At 38.6% G+C, this 27493-nt stretch overlaps 1 protein-coding gene across 1 annotated transcript in view; it reads right to left on the bottom strand.

Moving 5' to 3' along the window:
• The window catches only part of lmbrd1 (LMBR1 domain containing 1), a 91872-nt gene extending 65229 nt beyond the window's left edge, over window positions 1–26643 (bottom strand). Inside the window, exons 1-3 of the mRNA XM_061958828.1 lie at window positions 26542–26643; window positions 19867–20043; window positions 18431–18494 (exon numbers count right to left, since the gene is read on the bottom strand). Coding sequence (XP_061814812.1) covers window positions 18431–18494; window positions 19867–20043; window positions 26542–26607 — 307 coding nt within the window. The 5' untranslated portion in view covers window positions 26608–26643. The remainder of the gene's footprint in view (window positions 1–18430; window positions 18495–19866; window positions 20044–26541) is intronic.
• Window positions 26644–27493: the final 850 nt, after the last annotated feature.

Consider the following 27493-nt stretch of genomic DNA (forward strand, 5'->3'; position numbering starts at 1 on the left):
AAACACTCCACTGTGGGAGCAGTTCGAACATGGAGGGGCAGAGTGTTCCAGAGCTTAGGGCCGACCACAGAGAAGGCCCTGTCTCCCCTGGTTTTAAGTCTCGTCTTGGACACCACGAGCTGGAGCTGGCTCTCGGACCTCAGAGCGCGCGCAGGATTGTAAGTTTGGATGAGGTCCGAGATATACTGAGGTGCCAGTCCATGTAAAGCTTTAAAAACAAACAGCAAGGTTTTAAAATCAATTCTAAAATGAACAGGGAGCCAGTGCAAACTCTCAAGGATTGGGGTTATATGCTGGCGTCTCCTGGCCCCTGTTAAAAGTCGTGCTGCCGCATTCTGGACTAACTGCAACCGGGAGAGAGCTTTTTGGCTAATGCCAGCATAAAGTGCATTGCAGTAGTCCAGGCGACTTGAAATAAAAGCATGCACGACTTGTTCAAAAAGGTTAAAAGATAAAAACGGTTTTACCTTTGCTAAAAGACGAAGATGATAAAAACACGATTTTAAAACGCCATTGACTTGTTTGTCAAGTTTAAAATCGCTGTCTATAGTGACGCCAAGGCTGGTGACTTTGGGACGCACATAATTTTGCAATGGTCCCAAGTCAGTGAGGGCCGGACCAAACACTAAAATTTCCGTTTTTCCCTCATTCATTATTAAAAAATTCTGGGCTAACCAAGCCTTGACGTCGCATAGACAGTTGAGAAGGAGTGTCAGGGGGCCGTGGCCTTTTGAAATAGGCATATAAATTTGGCAGTCGTCTGCATAAAAGTGATAAAACACTCCATGCCTCTTAAAAATCTCTCCAAGAGGAAGAAGGTACAGTGCAAACAGGATGGGGCCTAGAATAGATCCCTGGGGGACACCACAGTAAAGCGGAACAGAAGAAGAAGTGGCGTCCCCCAGCCTGACAGAGAAGGACCTTTCTGACAGGTAGGATCTAAACCACTCTAATGCAGTCCCCCTGACACCCACACAGTCTCTCAGGCGATCTAAAAGAATTGTGTGGTCGACTGTGTCAAAGGCAGCTGTAAGATCTAAAAGCACTAAAATGGCAGAGCTGCCAGAATCAGATATTAAAAGCAAATCATTAAAAACCTTTAAAAGTGCAGATTCAGTACTGTGCAAAGCTTTGTATCCAGACTGAAATGGATCTAAAGTACTATTTTCATCTAAAAAAGGCTGTAGTTGCGCCAAAACACATTTCTCCAAAATTTTTTACACAAAAGGTAATTTAGAAATGGGCCGATAATTTGACAAACTTGTAGGATCAAGACCTGTTTTTTTGATCAAAGGCTCAACAACAGCTCCTTTACAAAAAGAGGGCACACTGCCAGAAATCAAGCTGCTGTTGATGATGTCCCTAACAGATAAGTCAATAGAGTCCCAGACTTCTTTAAAAAAGCGAGGGGGGACTGGGTCTGTGGGACAGGACGAGGGTTTTAGTTTGTCGACTATTCCTGTAAGCTCAGGCATGGACACAGGCTCAAACTGACAAAACACAGCCGAGCACCGAGTGGCCACATTGAAACTAAATGGAGAAGGAGAAAGATTTGCCCGAATAGTAGCAACCTTGTCGTTAAAAAAGGAGAGAAATTTTTCACAAGTTTCCCTTGTCATCTCTAGTGAAGTGGCTGGATTCGGATTAAGAACAGAACTAATAGATTTAAAAAGAACACGTGGCTTGTTGATACTATTTGAAATTAAGTCTGACAAATATTTAGTTTTTTCAGCTTTAACCACACTTTGATAGTTCTGACAGCTTTCTTTTAAAATTTGATAAGAGACCTCCAAGTGATCCCTTTTCCACTTACGCTCCGCCCTTCGCCACTCACGCCGAGCTGTGCGTGTGGTTTCATTGAGCCAAGGCTCCTGTTTTGACTTTGGACGTATAGCTCTGAGGGGCGCTATACTGTCCAGAATCTCAGAACATGTGGAAATAAAAGAGCACATTAATTGTTCAGTGTCTGCAGAGTGTGATATATTCTGCATAGACACAGTGAACAAAGGAGAAAAGGCGGCTGCAGTGTCAGTTCTAATAACACGCCCATAACGCACGGCAGGCGGTTTTACATCAGGGTCCAAACTTAAATTGAACATAACAGGACTATGATCGGAAAACACAGCATCACCAACAACGACATTGTCAACATTAAAACCATAAGACAGTACAAGGTTTAAAGTGTGTCCGTGTACATGCGTTGGGCCAGTAACATGCTGAGCCAAATTAAAACCTTCGATCAAGTCCAAAAACTCTCCGGCCATGGGTTTAGAAGGACAACAAACGTGTACATTAAAATCCCCGACGATTAAAATCTTGTCGTAGCGCACCAGACTAAAAGCAATGAAGTCCGAAAAGTCCTTGATAAAATCTTTGTTGTGCTTTGGTGGTCTGTAGATCACAGCACAAAATACTGGATCAGTCTGTCGCAGCTCGAAACAGCTCAGTTCAAAGGAGGGAAAAGACCACTCCACGATCACCTTGTGATGAACGCTTTCCTTTAAAACAATAGCTAAACCCCCGCCACGACCGCTTGTTCTCGGCGTGTTAATGAAAGTACAGTCTGGAGGTAATAGCTCTGAAAAAGCAGCAGACTCACCGGTGCCGATCCAGGTTTCTGTCAAGAACAGTATATCCAAAGAGCATGATGAGAAAAAGTCCTGAAGAACGAAAGTCTTGTTCATCACGGATCTCGCATTCACAAGTGCACACCTCGTAGACGTTGTTGTAGCCACGTACGGTGCCCAGCTCAGCGACCGAAGATTAGCCAGGGACACGCCACCTGAGCCCGGGTGAGACGAGCGAAGAGGGCGCAGCGCGCAGGGATCCTCCCGCTGTCCGATGATTGGCACCAACCAAGACCCGACCAGCCGAAGCGCGCGGCGTGACAAATAGCGACCAAAACAGTCGCTGTACTCCCGGGGAATTGCCGAGGACCTCACTGCGTCAGGATACAGTGCCAGCCAAGCTTTCACCTTTAGCAGTCGGCCGGATCGTACTCCTCGGCGTTTCCGCTTCCTGGGCAGCGGCGCGTTCACCCGACGGAAGCACTCAGGTAGGTTAGCATGGAAACATGAATCCGGGTCTCTTGCATTGTAAAGTTCACATGACTGTACTGACTCCCCAATCCTCAACAACTCCTGGCGTTCATACACTAGAAGTGAGTCGATGGTCCTCGAAACACACGTCAACATAACCACAAAACAGACAATAGTGATCATAGACAAGCGGCGAGCCAGACACACCGGCGCCATGCAGAGAGGGAAACCCCAACTAAGTCAATTTACCAAAAGTGTATTTATTAAACAGTTATTAAGCAGTGGCACAAACACTCATGTCATTTCAAAACAGAAAGTGCAAGATTGTCAGAGACATTTTAAAACAAGCTATTAGTGCACTTTTGTGCATGATGTCACTAAGATGACATATCAAAACAACACTAAATTAAAGTGCACTTTTTGTACAGAACGCCACTACAATAGTTTAAAACAAATAAGTGCACTTTTGTGCATGATGTCACACAAGATATTTCAATAACTGTCAAATAAAAATTAGCTGCATAATAGGAAATCAAATTGTGTACGTCCTTCGCTATGTGGTAGGTTCCGGCGGACGTTATCTCCTTATGTCGTTTTTTTTTTTTCATACGGTGTTGATGTGGAAATGGTTGCCTCGGCATTTTGTTGGTGTGGCACAAAACGGAGATGTTGACGTGCGGAGTAAGCATTGTTCATTCTCGAGCGGTTGACTTTTCAAATGATGCTGATTAGCAGTAATGCTACTTTTTATAGCAACGCTTTCGCCCCCACACTTGACAAATTACGGTTGTCTGTTCGACATATTCCCACTTGAAGCCAAACCACCGCCAGACGATGGACCCCCTGCTGTTTTTTGGGGGAATTAATTCTTCCTTCATTTGTTACCAGATTCGCACCTTCTTTCTCACATATTACCGCTCGCACCACAGCTAACGTTACCCATGCTGCTACCTCTTTGCTGCGCGAGGGCGTATATGTATGTGACGTGTGTAAGAAGGCGCGCTTGTCTGTCTGTGAGAAGGAGACACAGGAAAGAGTGAGGAGAGCCTGTAGTGTAATGCCAGCAGCTAAAAGCAACTGCGTGAGAACATATATTCGAATATCACAATATAGTCATTTTCTATATCGCACAGAGACAAACCCGCGATATATCGCGTATATCGATATATTTTGCAAGCCCTAGTTTCAAGCAACTATTGGCCGCATGCTGTTTTGTCAACAACTTTAAATGATTCATTGTCTGGCGTTTATTAAATTTGTGTTCAATAATTAATTCAAACAGTAGATAATGCCACTCCCATTTGGGAGATAAAGATGCAGTCAAACAACTAATTTAAAGTCACTAACAACGTACTCAGACTGGGGCATTTGTACCTCTTCCCTTTCCTGGCCCTTGCTGGCCTGTGCTCAAATATAGAGTACCGTATTGTTCGGAGTATACGTTGCTCCGGAGTATAAGTCGCACCGGCCAAAAATGCATAATAAAGAAGGAAAAAAACATATATAAGTCGCACTGGAGTATAAGTCGCATTTTTTGGTGAAATTTATTTGATAAAACCCAACACCAAGAATAGACATTTGAAAGGCAATTTAAAATAAATAAAGAATAGTGAACAACAGGCTGAATAAATGTACGTTATATGACGCATAAATAACCAACTGAGAACGTGCCTGGTATGTTAACGTAACATATTATGGTAAGAGTCATTCAAATAACTATAACATATAGAACATGCTATACGTTTACCAAACAATCTGTCACTCCTAATCGCTAAATCCCATGAAATCTTATACGTCTAGTCTCTTACGTGAATGAGCTAAATAATATTATTTGATATTTTACGGTAATGTGTTAATAATTTCACACATAAGTCGCTCTGAGTATAAGTCGCATGAAAAAAACTGCGACTTATAGTCCGAAAAATACGATATTTGAGCCACAGCCCAGTTTACTTGTCCCATCACTTCAACATTGCTATTTTACTGCAATTTATCCAACTTTTTTGATTATATCAAGTCTTAATTCTAGTCATATGTATTGTTTCTAATGAGGAAGTTGACGGTTGTCATTAATTGCTTGCATAAATCAATCAATTATGATCTGTTTTGCTCAGGTGAACAAGCATACTACGGTATGTGTTTGGCTTTTGACTTGTCTCTTTGCATTGTATTTGTTATATAGGAGTGATCACATTACGATCATTGTATGACGCTGCTCTATTAATCGCATGCATGTGAGTGTGCACGAGATCGTGCCGAAACTGGCCGCGTATCAGTGTGCTCACACTATCAAAACGTGCCAGGCTGTCAGTGTTAAGTGGGCCCAAGCACAGTACAATTGGCCTAGTGTGTGTAATCCCTTATTAACCTCATATGTCTTATGGTTCTGCTACCAGCTGTGATGGGCTGCTGGATCACAAGTATATATACTTTGTCTTGGGGAGGTGTTAGCTGAAACAGCGACACAGTGTCGACATCATTATTTTTAGTTTTCCTGCAGGTGTCGATAAAACCGCTGCTTGTACTGAGTGAACAGTGCTTTTTGTGTCATCAAAGCATTCCAGTAAGAGAAACAACTTATCCATTTAAAGTCATTTGTATTTCAACCCATTATCCTGCTGCTGTCGGTGTGCACAACATTGCTTTGTACAAAATTGCCTCTGACTTTTCAGCAAGTCGCAGCCAATTCCAAAATTGGGATGCAGGATGTGAAAGAACATACGCTTCTGTGTCAAACTGTCTTTGTTTGACACAGAAAAAAAGACTGACAAAACTAAATGTTCAGGGAAAAAAAACAGAGGAAACCTAAGGTGAGGCCCAAACACTTAAGATCCACAGATAGAGTACAGGTATTTTTTTCAGCAGTAAATGGATGTCACTGAAGACAGATAAAACCTGAGTAACCATGATGAACATGTCTAAAAACACAAGAGTTATGCGGGAAATTGCACAAAATGTTTCGCGTGTCTTAAAGACTAGCTCAATGTGAATAATGGACAAGCTGCACTTAGAAACGCAAAACTACAGTAATTGCAAATAATTAGTTTTTGTATGAAATTGTATTAAATGTGATCAATGTTGGCATGAAAGGACGTGTCAAAAAGAGAGATGCTCTACAGCTACAAAAGTTTGACTGATTGTATTCAATTTTAATGGTGATGCCATTTTAAAAACGCGCCGAGACAGTGGACCCTCTAAAGCTGATTTCCCAAAAGTCATATAACTCAAAGTTGAACTGAAAATTGTAAGTCTTTAAAAGTCAAAGACTGCAGAACTAAGAGTTTTTGTACAAAAACATCACAGATGATTGTCCTGGCTGCTCAGTATAATACTATATGGCTGAAGTGATAATTAATAATTTACAAAGAGGATTGGAATGTGCGCTGCAAAAGTCAGGAAGGTTCATGTGAAGGGGCTCAACTACGAGGCACCCTGCGTCATTAATTTACGCCAACTTATTTCTTGTAAGAAAACTTGAATTTGACTAAGGGTGCATACAAAAATCGATTCACAGCCAAATTATGATTATTATTCATCCTGATTCTAAATGTATTCATAATTTCAAAAATCTATAAAATTGATCATATTTCCTAAAAATAATGAATTTTTCAAAAGACATTTTAGGCCATTTATATACAACCAGAAGGAACTTTTCTAACTCATAACCTGTATTGAAAAAAAATCATGATTGCAACAACTGATCGATATATATTCCTAAATTTCCAGTATATCAATCTGTGCTCAGCAAATTTGCCTAACTAACATGAATATAGGAAACCTCACCTGCAGTTTCCAGTATCTAGTATTTATTTCACAGTTACACTGGTTGATTTTTTTTTCTAAAAAGGTACTGAATCGATTTCATCTCACTGAATCACATCGGATCGAATCATACTAAAAAAAATGTGATCGTCCCTGAATCATATATACATTTTCAATTACTGTTATTTTGTCATTGTAATAAACAATAAATTATCACAGACATCTCTCATGACAAAAATATAATTCACAACATAGGCAACTTATAAAAAAATTTGTGAGAATTAACTAGGGTTGTGATGATACCAGAATGTTAGTAGTCCATACAGATACCAGTGAATTTCCACAATTTTTTATACTTATTACCATGATGAAAAAAACTAATAGACCCATGTACTTTTAAATTCACAACTTTAATGACAGTGGTTTAAACCTATCAAGTAGGGGTGTCAAAAAACATTGATTTTCGAATGAGTCGCGATTCTTATTTGTAACAATTTTTAATCGATTAAAAAAAAAAATCCTAAATCTTTTTTTTTTTAATCTGTCCTGTCTATCCGCTCAGGCAAATCATATTGTTGATGTAGATGCCCATATCTGTTGTACAGATATACTTTCAAAAAGAGAAGTGATAGATACATCTCTTGTTGTTTTATTTGTATTTGACTTTATTAAATGTTTGGGTTGAATTATATTAAACGAAACAAGTTTTCTTTTAAGTTACCGTATATAAACATTTATCAGAGCTTGTCTATTTAATGTAGGAATTTAGTTAATCATAGACACATAGGCACCCAATGTTATTAAAAAAGTATTGATTTTGAATTGAAAATCGTTTTGAATCATGAATCGAATCATTACCCCCAAGAATCGACTCGAATCAAATCGTGTGGTGCCCAAAGATTCAAAGCCCTAGTGTCAAGTATTTAAGATCAAGGCGCCTCAACATCTTTTTTGCACATAAATTAAATTTCAGTAGCTGCTGCCAAGAGGTATACATATTAAAAAAAGTGGAGAAAAAAAACAGTGGTCTATAGCTTCCCAGTTAAAACATAACAATGCTGTGCTTGTAAACATAATCATAAATAACTAATTAAATTAACAATAAAGACCAGAAGTGATGTGGAGCCTTTAGATACATAAAATAGGCTAATATAAAAGAAAAAAATAAATTTATAAAGACTTTGTGTTTTTATTAATTAGTAGCAACATTTTGCTTTTTTGTTCGGTTTTCCATTTTTGCAGTTTTTTTTATTTTTTGTTTATTTTATTTCTACAATGCATTCCACAAATGGCCCCTAGGCAACATTTTGAACACACCTGCTTTACGTATTTTACGAAGAAGGCAAAATGTTGCCAAACGATGGAACAGTTTCTCCAAGATGTGTCTTCTTAGCAGTGTTAAAGGTTGGAAAGCAACTTTATGGAGGTTTTCGGCACATGTGGCACACGGCAACTGTATGCACACTCCCTGCTGGGTTTGTAACGGCTGATCTCCGCTCTCATTTGCGTGATGAATGCTTTGCCTTAAATGACCGCTTGTATTTGATTGCCGAATAAAGGAATGCCTCAAGACACACTCCATCCTGTCATTTCTTTCTCTCGTACCTCAATAAAGTGGTATCACGGATCCCTTCTGTTACGTAATTCTCTGGCGAAGCAGGTGTGTATTAGGTGTGTTGTGAGGCACAGTTATTATTTGCGATGCATGTGGCCACAGTTCCATTATAATTTGTTTACGAGCGAGGGAGAAAAGTAAGCATCAAATCCGTATTTGTGGCAAGCTGACACAATAAATATAAACAGACAACACTGGCTCTGCTGTTTTAGGAAAGCAGGCTTTTTCTTTAGCGCTGACTGCTCAGTGCTCACACAGCAACAATCGACATAATGTAGCGAGCTGAGGAAAAAGAGCTGTACAGTCATCGCTACGAACGTTACTAAAAAAACGCTGGTATCAATATTATTTACGCTGGTTGGTATCGACTTGGGAGGGCTGCATGTTTTTGGCCAGAAACAAAAACATTTTCTCTGAAAACTCGATTTTTGATTCAGATTTTTTGGTCAAACTAAAAAAGTCAACAAAAGAGGTTTCTGATGTCATGTTATTTGTAGTGAAATAGGCTAATAAAAAGGTGAATAAAACGTTATACACAGTCACGGTTGTTTGTTTTCTTCTGGACGCTACAATACATTATATTATTTTATTTTGTTAGGTGTAGCGGCTAATATGAAGCCGTAAATGAAGGAGAAATCCTAAATGTAGTTAAACCGGGTGTATAGCGTAGCGCTTTTATTTTGAGACCAGAAAAGTGTGTGATTGTTTTGAGAAAGTGTCTTGACATGTTTTAATGTCAGATCGACTGTTTGAAATAAGCACTGATATATACAAGTAATCAAAGAATACAAACAATAATTTACCATTTTGAAGTGTTGTTTAGTAAATTTGTACTTGAAATAAGTCTTATAGTATTCAGTACACCACTGATACGTTGTTTACTGCAGAAAGAACTTTATGATTACAAGCAAAATAACAAAAGAACTTTGAGAGGAAAAAAGTTATTCTCTTTACCCCCAGATAACGCACCAAAAAAGAAGTGAAACCGTGGCCCTAAAACCGAGATACAGACCGTAACATGGGCTACCTGTGCTGTTGCACCTCTCGTAAACACAATCATAGATATGAACAAAATGACAGTTGTCAGCAGCTAGCATATTACCTCGTTCAAACATGGCAGAAATGTCTGTTACAAACTGCTGCAGTAGTTAACAGTTGGGATGCAATGGTACACGGTATAATCCTGCAAGGGACAATCCGCTTTTAACAAAAACTAACAAATCTTGATATTAATCCAGATCAAATTATATGAAAAAATGTCTATTTGTTTTTTTGCCATATCGTCGAGCCCTACACAACAGTGTATTTTCTTAATGTATTGTAGTTTTACTTAATGACAAAAATGTGTAATTTGAAATGACTATAATTCTGTGTCATGTCTGTTACATGTTTTTTTTCTGCTGAATAAAACAACAGAATGATCATCCTCCAAAACTGGTGAGTCCATATTTTCCAGGGGTGGTATGTAATGTATCATATATAATGAAATGTTCTCTCTGAGCCAGAAAAATAAATGTTACTGCCATAGCAGCTTACTTTTTCCTAGGCTGTGATTGTGACACAACATTATTTTCAATAAACATGTGCTTATTGCTCCACTAAGGTATCCATTTAAACTCATTTTCAGCCAGACAAACTGAGTTTACATGATGCAGGGAGCAAATAAGTAGTATGCAGTCCCTGGCATAAGCTAGTGGGTTAAGGCAATGGGTCAAATTAATCATAACACTATGAATATTTACATTCTGCGAGAATGGGTCATATTGCATTACCATACATCATCTGTTACTCTCTAAGCAGATCTTCCACAGGGAAGAACTATTGGCAGGGACAAAAGTTTAGCACATTATACCCTCTGAGAGAGCAGAGGACTCTATAACTAAATTAGCTCATTTACACAAAGATCCTATTATTTGTATAGAGTTTTGCAATTTACTTCTAGAGAGGGAAAAACAAAATACACATTTTAATGGTGTTGTGCATAGGTAGAAGCTAAAACCTGCTGGGCGTCAGTTGATGACACCATGTGAAAACAATTCTATGATGTGACTTGGCAACTTATACTTTAGTTAACAATTAATCTTAGCAACATCATAAAGTGCAAAATAATTCCTTGCAGCTTCACATAAGGCTAAATAAGAAATAATAGCCCAGTGTCCTCACCTCACTGTGGCCATCCACAAGGGTATATTAGAAGCTAGACTTGTGTCCCCTGCTGACAGGTGAAATATATTACATTTTATGTGAAAATAATTAAATGCCAGGGGACCTTTCTCTTTGAGACACTCTGACAAAAGACTCCTGAGAGTGATGAAAATATCTGTCTATGCAGGCACTTGTTGAGAAGTATGGCACTATGACAACAACTTGCATCTCTACTAAACATCTAGGCCTGGGAGAGACTATGTGGATGAAACTGTATGAGCCATAATTGGAATAGTTTAAAATGCCCCTTAGTACTTGCCACAGGGGCTTGATTAAACTAAGGATGTAATCAAAGCTGCTCATATGGTCGGAAAAAAATTGATTAGACTGTTTTCATATGATATTTTTGCGAAGGGACAGTATGTATGTTTCTGAGAAGTGTATCAGGTTTGGGCTGTAAGGAGCTGTGGGGCATGTCTGCTAGTTCAACCACCAGTCCAAAAGCGAAAAGTTTTCAGAGCCGCGTTGTAGACATCAAGAAAACGTTGTTAGGATTTGTGCACAGTTACACTGCCCAATAGCCATTCTGTCTGCAATACAATATTTTACAGTATTCTTTTATGGTAGTGGTGGACAGGTCCTGTGGACCTGTGACAGGGGTTAGACGTCCCTACCACCACAAGTCTCCACTGTCGAAATGTTGTCATTTAGGGCTCTCCTACCCAAGACATGTGGCGACTGAACACTGGTGGACTCTGCGACGGAAACCTAAATGGTTCAACAGAGAAAGGCGGCTACAGCAAGGCACTGTGGAGCATACAGTGCAAGTTGAGGCACACAGAACAACTTGGTTATGCACTACATCCGTTTCAGAACCTGCTCCAGGGGAGCTCTGCGTTGAACCCAACATCGTCAATGGACGAAGACTCAAAAAGTGGACAAGTTCAAGTATTTTGGCAGTACACTTTTCCACATAGTTGTCATCGATGAAGAGGTCAACACCAGACTCTCCAGGGCAAGTGCTGCCTTTGGCAGACTACACAAAAATGTGTGGGGCAGAAGAGACTTCACCACGAGGACAAATATCAAGTTCTACAAAGCGGTAGTGCTCACTATCCTGCTTGATGGCTGCAAGTCAGGGCCGGTTTAACAATGCCACGCGAGAAGCTGAACCACCAACACTACCAGGAAGAGGAAACTACTTGGCCTAAAATGGCAAGACAAGATCCCCAAACTCTCCCTTGGAGGCTAGAAAAACTGCTTTATAGACACTCTCAAAGCTTCACTGAAAACCTTCAGCGTCAGCCACAACTTGTGGGAGCAAGCAGCTATGGAAAGTCTAAAATGACCGGCAGCTGTTCACAGTGGTGCGAAGTCCCATGAAGCCAAAAAGATGGCTTCAGCTGAGCAACACCAGGCAAGACAGGAAAACGCGCCACAAAGTCTCCGACAGCAGCCACCATTCCCTGTCCATGCTGCACCAGAACTTTCAGACCGACTCTCCCAGCCCCAGGATGACTTGATGGTTCTTGTCAATTTGACTGACAAGATTAAAAAAATATTTATTACTCTTAACTAATGGAACTATTGGGGTAATGTTGCTGTATGTGAAGTGAAGTGAATTATATTTATACAGCGCTTTTCTCTAGTGACTCAAAGCACTTTACATAGTGACTTAATTGACAATAAAGCATCTACAAATTGTTCTTCCGGTGGCTAATAATCGCCAAAAATGGGTCTAGAATGCAGGTTAAAACTGGCATGATTTTATTTTGAAAAGTATTTTGCTCTGAACAGGAAGACACTGTGTACTCTTTTTACAAATATAACGGTATACCTTAATCACAGTTTGATACATACTTCTGTTTTAAGGTCACTACTTGGTTCGTTTTCGGACCAGTAAGGCAACAAAATGCAAAACATAAAACTGCGTAGCTTTGAAACATAAAATACTGAAATCTGCTTAAAACAATTCTCCAATAAACAACATTCTCAAAACAAAACAAAATATCGATATTGTATACAGAAAAATGTAAGGATGTGGGGGGCCAGTTTGATACATTTTGTGCACTACAGATGCAAAAGCCAAGCTTTGTGTAAGGCGACAAAGCCAATTAGTGTAATATCTAATAATATATTTCAATAATAACTACTTTAATATGAACACCCTTGCAAGAGCTGAGAGATTGATCGAAAAATAAACAAAACAGATATTTAGAGCTTTTACCCGACAGAAAACGGCTTTGTTGATTATTTCAATTTCCCCGCCGTTGTGATTGTCTCTCTACTAGTACACTAACCCCTCCAAAAAATACAGTACTGATTGTTTAGTTGCATATCAGGAAGTGAGGTGTCGCAAAGCATAAAGGGTACCAGAAACCCAGCAGAAGAAGAAGCAGCTAAGTAGCAATGTCCCATCCAGTCTCGACACAGAAGCGTCATGGAGGAAAACAAACACTGAGCCAACAGTACGTAGTGAGTAGATTGCACCAAAAGGAATTCCTTGTCGTTGTTTGGACACACTTTGGCTACAATAAGGATGATGTCGACCAAAAAAGAGAATGGTAGTTATGTTTGTCGACGTAAGGCAAGACCAACTTAAATGGGTTCTACTGTCCATGCCTTTCCTAGATATCCCACAGAGTAGCAAATATGAAATAAGTAAATTAAAGATACATTCTAAGCAGGATTGGTTTTGGTCAACAAACTATAACAGGTGTGTCTATACTTCGGCACTACATTTAGGAATAAATGGGAAAAAGAAATAGGCTTATATTGTATTGTAATTATTTTTCAAACTTTAATTGTGTATATTGAATCGGTTGCCACTATTTTCCTGACATCCTGCAAACAAACCATGAGCTTTTGCTGAAAATTATGATTTTAGCCATCTAAGTTGTTTTGTTGTTGCTAAAAGGTGCAATTACTTTTTTTGAATTGAAACCCTGTCACCATGTCTGCAACAGACCTTTAAATCTGTCAGTGGACTAAATGCTTAAATCATTCCTTTGGAGACAGACACAGGTTGAGACGTGGAAGCAAATGATAGCTTTGGCATACTTCTGAAAGAAAAGGGCTGCCTCATTAGCATACTGGACCATAATCTTATAAATAAACATCTTATACACACCGAAATAAAGCAACAGCTAATAACAATTTCACACATCTATAAAGAAGCACTTGTCTACTACGCACATGGAGGTGGACAAAGAAAAAGTGGTTGTCATGTATTTACAAGAGGATGGCATCTTTTTCAGCTTCTCCCCTGTAAATGGCTTTGAAAAAAACAGAAAAAGCCAATGATTTATTTAGGGGGCCCAGGAGTATTTTGCCCTGTTGCTTAAGGGTCTTATGCATCACTGCTTTGAAGTAGGGAACACTCAAAGGAAATAAAATAATAAATGGACGGAGCCACAATATTGAATGACAAGGCTTTTAAAGTCAGGGTTCATCAAAGATCACAAAAAAGCTATTTGGGCTCAAAATGGAAGCGGGTGTTTTAATAGCAGCCATTCATTCCCTTTGTATAAGCTTACAAGCGCATTTTGTATGAGACTGTGAAGCAAAGGATACAAATTTTTAGATGTGTATTCAGTAAAGAATCTTAGTAATATTATTTCTATTTGACCTATATGCTGTATTCCCCTATGCAAACCCTTGACTCATGTTGCATGTTCTTTATTAGATAAATATAAACACGCAGTTTTTATTGAATACTGCACCCAAGTTGTTCCAGTGGAGTAAAATGGAAACTTGTATGTCAATGCAATATAAGTTCAGTTGCCAAAGAAACAATTGCACAGAGCCATGACACAGACACATCTTTGTAAAAAATAATAAACTTAAAATTAAAGAAACAATTGCACAGAGCCATGACACATCTTTGTAAAAAAAAATACACTTAAAATGATTCATGTGTGAGGGAGCTGTGCATCTAACACACATGGAGCTTGGTCTCCACCTACTGGTAAATAGGAAAGTGAAGGTTTTTTTTTTTAACATCCTTAACCAATGTGGGCAAATGGGCAGTACATCTAAAAAGGGTCACACTCAGTCCTTTTGCAACCATCAAAAAAGGTACTGCAGTATTTTCTAAACTTCAGCTGGCAACAGCTGGCAAGTCCTTCAATATTGTCAAGGCTAAGATTAAATCAATTTGGACTGACTGAAGCATCTAAATCAGGAGTGTCCAAACCTTTTCCAGTGAGGGCCACATACTGAAAAGTTTAAAAATGGGGGGGCCAATACGATATAGGTCAATCAATATACAAACAAAACATCCATATCTTAGCTTTGTGTTACAACAGTTAAAGCAAATGAGTGCAATATCTAATCTTGAGATATTTAATTTCTTATTATCATTTGTGAATACTATTGATATTATCTATTAATATTATTCTGCCAACTAAAACGTTTTTACGGGCTTCAGTACATTCCAAAACGTATGTCTTGCAAGAAATTTGAACACATATTCATCATGACGGGACGCACAAAATTATCAAAGACCATATACAGCGCACCTTCAGTTACTAATAAAGTAACCTAACCTAACCTAACCACCAGTCGTCAGCCATTTTAGTTTTCAGGACCAATTTTTGAGGGGTTTAGGCCGGTTGCATTTTTTCTCAATTTTTGTGTAATCTTCTAATGTGGGATGTGTTTATTTTGTCTTTACAATGCCACTAAAAAATTAACTGGGGTTCACGAATGGCCCCCGGCCACACTTTGGACACCCCTGATCTAAATGTAAATCCAAATACAGTGTTACCTCGATTATCGCAGGGGTTACATTCCAGGCCCCCCACTAAGTGAATTTCTGCAAAGTAGGGGCACTATTTTTTTTATGATTTTATCAATATTATATGCATTTCAAGTAGGAATGTGCCGATCGATCTGCCACCAATCAGTATCGGCGATTTTTGTGAAAAAGTATGCGATCAATCAATCAATCAATAAAAGTTAATTTATATAGCCCTTAATCACGAGTGTCTCAAAGGGCTGCACAAGTCACAACGACATCCTCGGCTCAGATCCCACATCAGTGCAAGAAAAAACTCAACCCAATGGGCTACAATGAGAAACCTTGGAGGGGACCTCGTGGTCCTCGACAGCCAGAGAACTTTTGATTTTAGCGCGGCAGTGGTAAAGTTTAGATCCATGAAGGAAAGAAGAAAGTGAATGAATGTTTATAACTGAATAAGTTTACATATGCACAAAAATTTGGTTTTTGTTGTATTATTTTTTTAATGAATTAAGTAACGTTGATGACAACCTTTTTCCAAAACAATATAGAATGTGAGATATAACAGGATAATACATACATTTATCATTTGTTTTCAATATGGTTACAAAAAAGTGGGACCCCAAAAATTTACTGTGGGACCCCATTTTTATGACTTGATGGGGTCAATTTTGAAAATTCCTAGCGCCAGTGAAAGCCATAAACTGCTATACAATTGATTAGCTTGCAATTTATCGTGATGACGGAAATTCCATATTTTTACCAATTTTCAGGAGATTTCACATATATTGAAATGCAAATGTTGATGCTCCTCTTAGACACACATAATAAAGGTGTTTCTGAATTTCTCAATTGTGGTTAGGTGCTAAATTCACCACAACATTAGTGCCACATTAAATATTATGTCACTACTGGTCCAACGTTTCCTAAAAAATTATGTTAAAAAAACAACTTAAAGCCTTGTCCAGCTGTTGTTACCTGACGTATACTATTCATGTTAAGCAAAATTTTACTGCAAATGAATATCGGCTCCAAATATCGGTTATCGGCCTCCTTGACTACTAATAATCAGTATTGGCCCTGAAAAAAACATATTGGTCAATCTCTAATTTAAAGGCTCGCTTAGACTTAGACAAACTTTAATGATCCACAAGGGAAATTGTTCCACACAGTTACAAAGTATGGAAAGGATGAGGATGGAAAGAATAATGCACACAAGGGAACAAAAAGAGGGCAAAAACAAAAGGTATAAAGTAGACTAAAAATGTACCATAGTAGCAATATAAAATATCATATATATATGTAATATGTATATATTATATATACAGAATATAATATATACTGATATATTATATTATTATATTATAATATAATATATACAATATATAACAAATACCAATTGCCATGTACAATATCACAGTACATGTAACAGCTGCAGCAAAAAAAGGGCAGCATAAAATAAAGAGTATATCCAGCAGAAAATATACATTATAAACAAAGAGAGGTAGCTAACATAGAAGCGGTCAGGTAATAGATAGATATCATCTGATCCGATGAGGTTTAAACCAGAGGAATTTTCATCGCAAGTATTTGAACACTGGGTTCTTTTAATCAAACTGCCAGGATGTGGATTTTTAGGTGCAGAGTGACATTTGTTGCTATAAAATGCAGCAATAGCAGTTTGCACTCCAAACTACTTATCTGGCTACAGTGCATTAAATCAAAGTTGCATCAGATAACCTTAACCTTGACCCGGTAACCCTGATCCTGATAACAGGACAGGTAATGTAAATAACAATAAATTTAGGGAATCAAGATTACATTCTGAAATGAGTTTAATACATAGTAAAAACACCTAATGGTGTTTGCATTAGAATTATAAACATACAGGAATTAACATAGCACATGTTATCACAAATAAAGAAGCAAGTGGCATACTAACTTGACTAACCTATCTCATTTTATTATGTGTGAAGCAGTAACTTTAATAGTATCTGATTCTAAAATAAATAATCCAAATGACTACAGTAAATCAAATATCTGCATTCCCTGATGTTTGACAAATGTAACCATAAACATGGTTTCCAGGCAGTTTGGCCAATAATTAAATTAAAGAGTAAAGGGACATATCCTTCAAGACAAAAGCCCACTGAATTATTCATCTGTTGTGTTTCCGATTTCAGGTTATGTTTAATCCAAAATTGAAATTAAATCTAATTTGTATGTCTGAAGGACAATTGATTGCGGTTTCTTGGATGCAGCATTAGCATGCGCTGAAAACCGACGGCGGAAGTTTATTGTCATATAGCCGGTGGAAGTAGTTCACTGGATTGAGCTGTCGAAAGCGAGCAGACAGCTTGTCATTTCTTAACAGACGGAGCATAACAGTGTTGCTTGGAGGCACTTTAGGCTAGCAGCTGTTGGAAAATGTGCGATAGCGTCTCTGGAATGGCTGAATTTGCTGTCATCAGAGACAACAAACTGAAAGCCAAACACGCAGGCCAATCATGACGTCGTTTCAGTGCCACTATAGTTTTATGGTAGAAAGTGATAAGGAAAAATCCTTTGCCAATTATTGCTATCGCTGACAAATACTTCTGTAATCTACTGGGCCTGTTTTACCATTCCTTCACAGCTTTTTGAGGCTTTATGCTTGATAGGATGTAAATGTCTACCATATCTATGTATGACAAAAAGCAATATTATGTTGCAAATTGCAATGGTAATATTATGCATTATTATGCAATGCAATTAATCCATATGTAATCTGACCGATCCTAATCGCTTTATTTCCAAAAAGTGGACTTCCGTTTTGGAATGATGATCATTTGTTTGGTTTGGTTCAGGTAAATGGATGCATTAAGACACCGGGTGCAATGCAAATAACTGTAAGGTGCAAAAAGGTCGGGAAAACAAAAAAAAAACTTGTGAGACCAGGAGTCAGACGGGATAAGATTCCCGTGTCAGTGAGTGACTGGGCTGAGCTGTTAAGATCAACTCAGAAGATATTGAGCCTAACTCACAGAAAAGATGGCTTTGATGATAGAGAAATATCCTCAATATAAAAAGCAATGAGCCAGAGCTAAGTGTTTTCTCCGCACAGAGACAAATGTAAGGGGAACTACGTACTGTAATATCCATACAGGACTGTGTCCTCAATCTGTGCTCTTGTCTCATTGTTTGCTGCCCATTCCTGCAATACAACATGTTAAAATATATTATTAAAACAGTTATGTATTAAAAAAAAATGCAGAAAAATGCAATAAATCAGTTTTATATATTTTCCTTAATTTTTAACCTCAGACAAATTTCTACAGTAAAAAAACTACTGGTTTGATGCATTTGACTTCCATCTATCAATCCATTTGATACCGCTTGTCCCTCATATACATATTTACACACACACACAGACACAGACACATACATACATATATATATATATATATATATATATATATATATATATATATATATATACACACAAATGTACATGTATACATATACACACACACAGACACACACACACACACACACACACACACACACACACACACACACACACACACACACACACACACAACACACAACACACATCGACGTTAAGTGCTGCCACGCAAGCCCCGAAATAATTTTTTGAAAATCAAGACTACATTTCCTGCAATTGGGTGCATTTCCAAACTATAGTTTACCTTTAGATTTATTCTTATCTACCCACCTCTTTTGGCTGTATTTTTGATACTTAAATGTCCCATGTAATGTACAACACATAAATATATATATTTAAAAAAAAACAACAACACTGTTTTACCTTACATAATGAATGATCGTGATTAATAATCCTGATTTCAATACTGATAAAAAATAATCTTAATTATTATTTTGGCCACAACCGTGCAGCCCTATATGTAAGACTAGATCTCATAGATGAACACTATTTTTATCTATATGGACAAAGTGCAGTTACGTCTTATGTCCATAATTTGCCATCTTGCACATTTATTTTTATTTATGTATGTTATTATTTTGTGTCTGCCATATTATTTTGTTTATAATGCTTGTGTTGTTTTCAGATGCATGGTTGAGGTACATGCATAGAATATATATGTGTTATTTGTGTTTTTTGTTTTTTTAACTAAAACTTGGGTTAAAAGATTTTCAGTATAAGTAGTTTTCGAAAATTTTAAAGACATTTAAAAATACTGTGATATCAATGATAAAGATATATATACAGTATATATATATATATATATATATATATATATATATATATATATAAAACCTAGCATAAGCACATTATGTTTACTGTTTAACAAAATCCCTGAAGTTCATGCAACAATATAGCAACAAATTTACCACCAGATCAAAATGTCCTGACACTATCTTCAGTTTATAATCAGAGCTTGTTCAGAATTTATGAGCGACGAAATGTAGTCAGTTTTTAGATAGAACAACAAACGTCTAAACTGTGTCATATGTGAAAGAAAATTACAAACTGGCTAAAACCTTGAGCAACCCTATTTCTCAGACACAATGTTACTAGAGCAATTAGCAGAGCTGATACAAACCTTGTATGTGCCATTTGGGTACTTCATGAAGGAGACAAGGAAAATATCCACTGGTAGAAGTGCTGAAGATATTAGTGCAATGGCCAGTGCGCATATTGCTGTGATGGTTGAAACAACTTCGCTTTCTTGACGACTTTGAAATTTGCGAATGTAGACCCAACAGAAAGCGAGGATGACCTGAACAAGAACAAAACATATGTCACAATGAATGTTAGACATACACATAACCTAAAAATGCCCGTAGCATATGATGCTACAAGTACATTGCAACTTTGTGCTGTAGCATTCATCAATAAAGTAGCTGCAGTTATACAAACATCAGAAAAAAAATGTGATCAATAGAGGGGTGCCTTTTCATTGGCTGTTCCAAATCCATCACAAGTTTATGCGCGTCCTTTGGTCTACACCGGGTACTCCTTCTGACTGGGCATGCCTGGAAAACCTCAACGGGAGGCATCCGGGCTAGATGCCCGAGCCACGTCAACTCTCTGAGCTACCGGGTGACCAAGCTCCTCAACTTGTCGATTAGGTTAAGTTCAGCCACACGGTTGAGGAAACACATTTCGGCCGCTTGTGCCCGTGATCTTGCTCTTTTGGTGACTACACAAAGCTTGTTACCATATACAGTATGTGAGGGTAGGAATAAAGAAAGTAAACAGCCTGGAGGGACCAGAACCAACAATCCTCCAGAAAATGAGTTTTGGAGGTAGAAGGGGAGGCCACCGACCATATTATATTGTGTGAGGTAGGGCCATTCAACTGAGGGTGTGGAAATAACACCTGACCCACCCCCGAGATTAGTTCAAAACTTGGGAGAGACTTTAAAATCTTAATAGTAAATTACTACAAAAAGACTTGAGCGCTCCTGTTGTAAAGAGAAGCTTATACCAGGGTAAACATTTTAAAGAGGACCAATGATAATATTCTTCTTTTCTGCCTTATAAATGTCGTTGCAATGTTGGATACTCGGGTTAATAAACAAGGCCAAAGCATCAAATCATAAGGTTAATGCATTTTGGCGTGACCTTGTACGCAGTTTTGGATGCCTCTGCCTGAGGAAACATGCAGCGACATAAATACTAACAATGATGAATTAATGATACAGACAGACTCCAAAAAACGGAGTCCATCCATCCATTTTCTACCGCTTGTCCCATTCGGGGTCGCGGGCGGTGCTGGAGCCTATCCCAGCTGCATTCTGGCGGTAGGCAGGGTACACCCTGGACAAGTCGCCACCTCATTGCAGGGCCAACACAGATAGATATGACTATGCAAAATTCCTGCAAAACTTACACAAAAACATATCCAACACATCTAGACCAGAGGTCTTCAACAGGGGTCTGCGACCATTAGTTGGTCCGCACAGGTACTGCAGGGGGTCTTAGTTTAGTCCATTAGACTTTGTTTCTTTTATATATATATATATATATATATATATATATATATATATATATATATATATATATATTATTTATTTTTTCTATATTCCACCTGCTACTTTTCAGACAAATGTCTTTAAATACACATTAACATTGGTTAATAAATGACAGTCACACAGCCAGCCTATTCACTGTATTGTGTAGGTTTTAAATAAAACATGAGTAAATATCCATCCATCCATTTTCTACCGCTTATTCCCTTTGGGGTCGCGGGGGGCGCTGGAGCCTAGCTCAGCTACAATCGGGCGGAAGGCGGGGTACACCCTGGACAAGTCGCCACCTCATCGCAGCATGAGTAAATAATTATACTGTATTACTATGATAATCTTAGCAATTAAAATATTTAGCTACTAGCGTCAAAGTTGCAAGATAACGATTAACACTCTAATTGCCAGCTAGCTATTAGCGGTGCTACACTCTATTCTTTGAATAGCTTAGTAATGCACAATAACCCTGGATTTCCACTGAATACGAAACGGCTGCAGACCGGCTTTAGCGTGGGACGGTGCCGCTCTCTGCCATGATAAGGAAAGTAGTAATAAAGTGAACTACAAAAAGTTTTTTTTTTGTCCTTCCAGAGAAGCAGAAGCAAAGTCTTGCCTTGATAAACCACTTTATTTTTTGCAGCAAGCAACAATACAACAGTAACATCATCCCTGGCGAGCGTGTCACACCACTACTCCCCTGCTTTCCCGGCCTCCGTATCAGCTGATATTTGACACAGGCAAGCCCCCATATTCCTATTTAGCTGCCCGAAATATGCCTCTACATTATTCTTACATTTTTGACCTTCAGAATCAGCATGTCCTCATCCATTAGTGTCAACAAAATAAAATTAGGTCTGAAAACCTTTGAAAAGTTGACTTAAGGCAGGCCTGGGCAATTATTTTGACTCGGGGGGCCAAATTTAGAGAAAAAAAAATGTGTCTGGGGGCTGGTATATCTGATTTTTAGGAACACTAATACAAAACCTTATAATAATGTCTGATTGAATGCTAAAAACGTTATGACGGACCGCCTTAAAAAAACGGAATTTTACGTTTTTTACTGAATGAGACACCCAGAATGTACATGAAAATAAAGATTGTGGGATTTACAATATTAACTACGACCGACAAAACACTGAATATTGACAACATATGAATGTCGCACCCCCTCTCGATCGACATATTTTACAATCAAGGAAAACGCAACGAAAATGCAACAAACATAGCAAACTATGAACACGAAGGGTTAGAAAAAATAAAAAATACAAAAAAATAAACACCCCTACAATCTGATATATCACTAAGCTTTAGAACTCCATCCATCCATCCATTTTCTACCGCTTATTCCCTTTGGGGTCGCGGGGGGCGCTGGAGCCTATCTCAGCTACAATCGAGCGGAAGGCGGGGTACACCCTGGACAAGTCGCCACCTCATCGCAGGGCCAACACAGATAGACAGACAACATTCACACTCACATCCACACACTAGGGCCAATTTAGTGTTGCCAATCAACTTATCCCCAGGTGCATGTCTTTGGAGGTGGGAGGAAGCCGGAGTACCCGGAGGGAACCCACGCAGTCACGGGGAGAACATGCAAACTCCACACAGAAAGATCCCGAGCCCGGGATTGAACCCAAGACTACTCAGGACCTTCGTATTGTGAGGCAGATGCACTAACCCCTTTGTTGTAAAAATCTCCTTCCGCGTCTGTCTCTGACACCCGCATTTCAGGCTGGCCGCTCTGGAAACACTCTGTGGAAACCCACACTGCTTGGTGCCTCATCTGACCTGCTCAAAATTGTAATTTCCCCTCAGGGATTAATAAAGTATTTCTGATTCTGATTCTGTGACGTAGATTTCCGTAGCAACTAGTATATCATGTAAAAGCGCAGATTCCAACCAATAAAATACTTTGTATTAGGGATGTCCCGATCCAGGTTTTTGCACTTCCGATCCGATACCGATATTGTTTTTGCACTTCCGATCCGATACCGATACTGGCCTATCCGAGCATGTATTAAAGTTTAAAGTTATTTAGCCTACTTAGTTGTCAGAATCATGTTGAAAAGGGTTTTAGTACTCTTGATAACAACTAGCCAGCTGAATTAGGGGGGTTTGAATAATACACAATGGTTGGTAACAAGAAACTGACCTGTTTATTCAAGGATAAACACAAAATAGACAAGATTATACATGACAAACAGAAATGGCATCATTGAACTAGGGCTGGGCGATATGGCCTTTATTTAATATTGCGATATTTTAAGGCCATATCGCGATACACAATATATATCTCGATATTTTGCCTTAGCCTTGAATGAACACTTGATGCATATAATCACAGCAGTATGATGATTCTATGTGTCTACATTAAAACATTCTTCTTCATACTGCATTAATATATGCTACTTTTAAACTTTCATGCAGAGAAGGAAATCACAACTAAAAAAATCACTATTTTTTTCATACGGTGTTGATCTGGAAATGTTTGCCTCGGCATGTTGATGGTGTGGACGTGTGGCACCGAACGGAGATAAGCGTCTCGACAGACGTTACAATATTTGAACAATGATGACGAAAACTGTATTCTCTGTCGTGTCCGTGTGTCGAAAATTGTTATGCGCTTATTTTTTTATTTGATTTTGTGCGTGGCATAGATTTGCCGTGCGCAGAGGACGCTTGAGCAGTGTGCAATTGCACAGGCGCGCGCCTTAGCGGCTGCGCGAGCATCACAGCTAACGTTAGCCATGCTGCTACCTCTCTGCTCGGGGAGGGCGTACACGTATGTGACGTATGACGTGACAGTATGTGACGTGTGTAAGAAGGTGCGTTTGCTGTCTGTGAGAGGGAGACACAGACAAGAGTGAGAAGAGCCTGTCGTGTAATGCCAGCAGCTAAAGGCAACTGCGTGAGAATCCACAGACCTGTGGATGTGTTGAAGGTGTGCTGGAAAATGCGGAACGGAAATTAGGGCGCAGCAGAAAAGTGGAATGTATTATTTAAATCGGTGCGTTGGAAAACAAGGACCGGAGTTTTGTTTTAAACTGGATCTGGATCGGCATTTTCCCATGCCTTGCCGATACACATTTTTTGGCAAATATCGGCGGCCGATCCGATCCAAATATCGGATCGGGACATCCCTACTTTGTATAGTTCAAGACTTACGGTAATTTGAAAACATCAGTGCATATCAGAATGGCAGCTAGTTTCCATCTTAAAGATCTAAAAAAATTATTTGGGAATGTCCGGCGGGCCAGATTGAAAAGCTCAACGGGCCACATGCAGCCCCCGGGCCTTAATTTGCCCAGGTCTGAGTTAAGGTCTTTCACCGCCCATTAGGACCTTTCAAAGTGTTAAACACGAACTGCCTTGAAGACAAAGCATTTATTTTTGAAATACTAGCAGATTTTAGCTGAATTGAGCGGTGTCTGGCTAAAATAGAAACTCTGCATATATTTAGCGCTAGATTATGTAACGGAAACGGCATGTTGTTGACGTTCCGCGGGCCGTGGAAATGTACACATTGACTCGAATAAAATGGCACGTGTGCCGGTCTGCCGCCATTCTGCATTCAATGGACATCCGGGGTAATAGTGAAGGGAGAAGTCAGTGGCATTGTGGTTAGAGTGTCGAGTTCAAACCGAGTCATACCGAAGACTATAAAAATGGGACCCATTACCTCTCTGCTTGGCAGTCAGCATCAAGGGTTGGAATTGGGGGGTTAAATCACCACCGCAGAGGGTAATTTCACCACACCTAGTGTGTGTGTGTGAGACTATCAGTGGTGCTTTAACTTTTTTTTTTTTATTCTACAACCCTTCTTATCAAAAGGTGTCTTTATACAGCATATACATTTGCAAATATTGCACAACACGCAGACACAATGTCATGAGATAGCAGATAAGAGAGAAGGAATGCTTTAAAACGAAAAAGACGTACTCAAGGCCCACAAGCAGACAGGAAGCGAGGATAATGCAAAAGGAAGTGCCTTCAGTTAAATGGCCGTCACTCACAATCAGGATCAATAAAAACAGTGGTTCTCAAATGGGGGTACGTGTATCCCTGGGGGTACTTGAAGGTATGCCAAGGGGTATGTGAGATTTTTTTTAAATATTCTAAAAATAGCAACAATTCAAAAACCCTTTATAAATATATTTATTGAATAATACTTCAAAAAAATATGAATGTAAGTTCATAAACTCAGTGAAGCACAAGCTCAGGTTTGTCACTAAATTGTCTGTCAAAAAGAACTGTGAAAAGAAATGCAACAATGCAATATTCAGTGTTGACAGCTAGATTTTTTATGGACATGTTCCATAAATATTGATGTTAAAGATTGCTTTTTTTGTGAAGAAATGTTTAGAATTAAGTTCATGAATCCAGATGGATCTCTACTACAATCCCCAAAGAGGGAACTTTAAGTTGATGATTACTTCTATGTGTAGAAATCTTTATTTATAATTGAATCACTTGTTTATTTTTCAACAAGTTTTTAGTTATTTGTATATATTTTTTTCCAAATAGTTCAAGAAAGACCACTACAAATTAGCAATATTTTGCACTGTTATACAATTTAATAAATCAGAAACTGATGACAAAGTGCTGTATTTTACTTCTTTATCTCTTTTTTTCAACCAAAAATCCTTTGCTCTGATTAGGGGGTACTTGAATTAAAGAAATGTTCACAGGGGGTACATCACTGAAAAAAGGTTGAGAACCACTGAATTAAAAGACAAGCAGCTATAGGCCTTCTGCTTGTTTTTCTCGTATTTGTTTCATACCATGGAATGATGCTGCATTGCATCCAAATAATACCTACCAGTGGTATTGTTGTATAAACGACATACTGTTGTGAAGTAAAACCAAGCAACTTTAAACAGCTGACACGTCCTGGTCACGTGACCATAACCCCTGCTAATGAGCATTAGGCCTTTAAGCTGAGCTACTTCAAAGCGTCATTTTATTTTAAGTACTACCACTATTCCACTGTCCTAATTCATCGAAACGAACACGTCTCCTAATGGTAGCGCTTAAGTGTTATCACATGTAATTTGCATGCAACTCATGACTAATATGAATCCAGAGCAACTGACAATAGAGTTGCTACATGATCACGGTAGCCATGTTTTGTAATGTTTACACTCAAACGCGTTAGCCATGCAAGCTAAGCGTTCGCTAAAGTATCTCAGGCAGCGCTTCTTTCAAACTAAGCAATGTTAGTGTCGCTACACAACTTGACGAAAGCTTACCAAAAGTACAAAGGTGAAAATAGACCAGCCGAGAGCCGACTCGGAGAGAAAGGACTGAGCGGCCATCTTCACTTCCTGTAATAACAAAACCACGTGGTTTGTGTGACGTCACCACGCAGACGCTCACGTCGCCAGTGCTTTTATGTGTATTTGGTATTTGCTATTTTATTACTCACAATGCACTGAATGCAGTACTTTAATTTCATGGGACTGTAGACATTTAAAACTGTTTAAAAGTATTTTTATTTTTCCAATGGTAATTCCATCATAATTGTGCAGTATTGTTGATCACTTGCTTGTCCATGTAATATGTCTCTCTTTTTTAAAGATTAGATTAGATTAGTTGATTTCAAAGGGGACAATGCAATTTTTTAAAAACACATGACTACACATGGTTAAAAAAGCCACAATTAGCCAGAAGGCTAGCTTCCATCTGTAGTCCCCTGGCCATGATGTAAAATAAACCCCAGTAAAATTACAATTTAAAAGAAAAAGACAAAAACGCACACAATACATATACAATATGATGAAAAAATAAAATAGAACATTACAACATAACATTTATCTCAGCATCAAAACAGGCTCATCTTTTAGTGCTGGCAGCTGAAGGCGTTGATAAGCCACATTTTCATTTTTTTGTGTGAAGGCCTTGTAAGTTGTGACCAGTTTAACCTCCTCAGGTACTGAGTTCCACACATTTGCACTTCTTACTGACCAGGCCGACTTACTGAAAGTGCTCCTGCGCAGAGGAATATAACAGTCACCTCTGACAGAGCCTCGAGTGACACGCTCACGGCTGTTTCTTTGGCTGATGAACTCTGCCAGAAGATCTTTTAAGTGGCTTTCCTTGCTTTTTGTGAGGTCACAGATTTTGGTAATGACAAAATTTTAAGATCTTGTGTTTTAACAGCCTTTCTGTATGTTTTATGACACAATGTTTATACAATCTTTC

Source organism: Nerophis lumbriciformis, linkage group LG02 (genome assembly GCF_033978685.3).
Source record: "Nerophis lumbriciformis linkage group LG02, RoL_Nlum_v2.1, whole genome shotgun sequence".
Lineage (NCBI taxonomy): Eukaryota > Metazoa > Chordata > Actinopteri > Syngnathiformes > Syngnathidae > Nerophis > Nerophis lumbriciformis.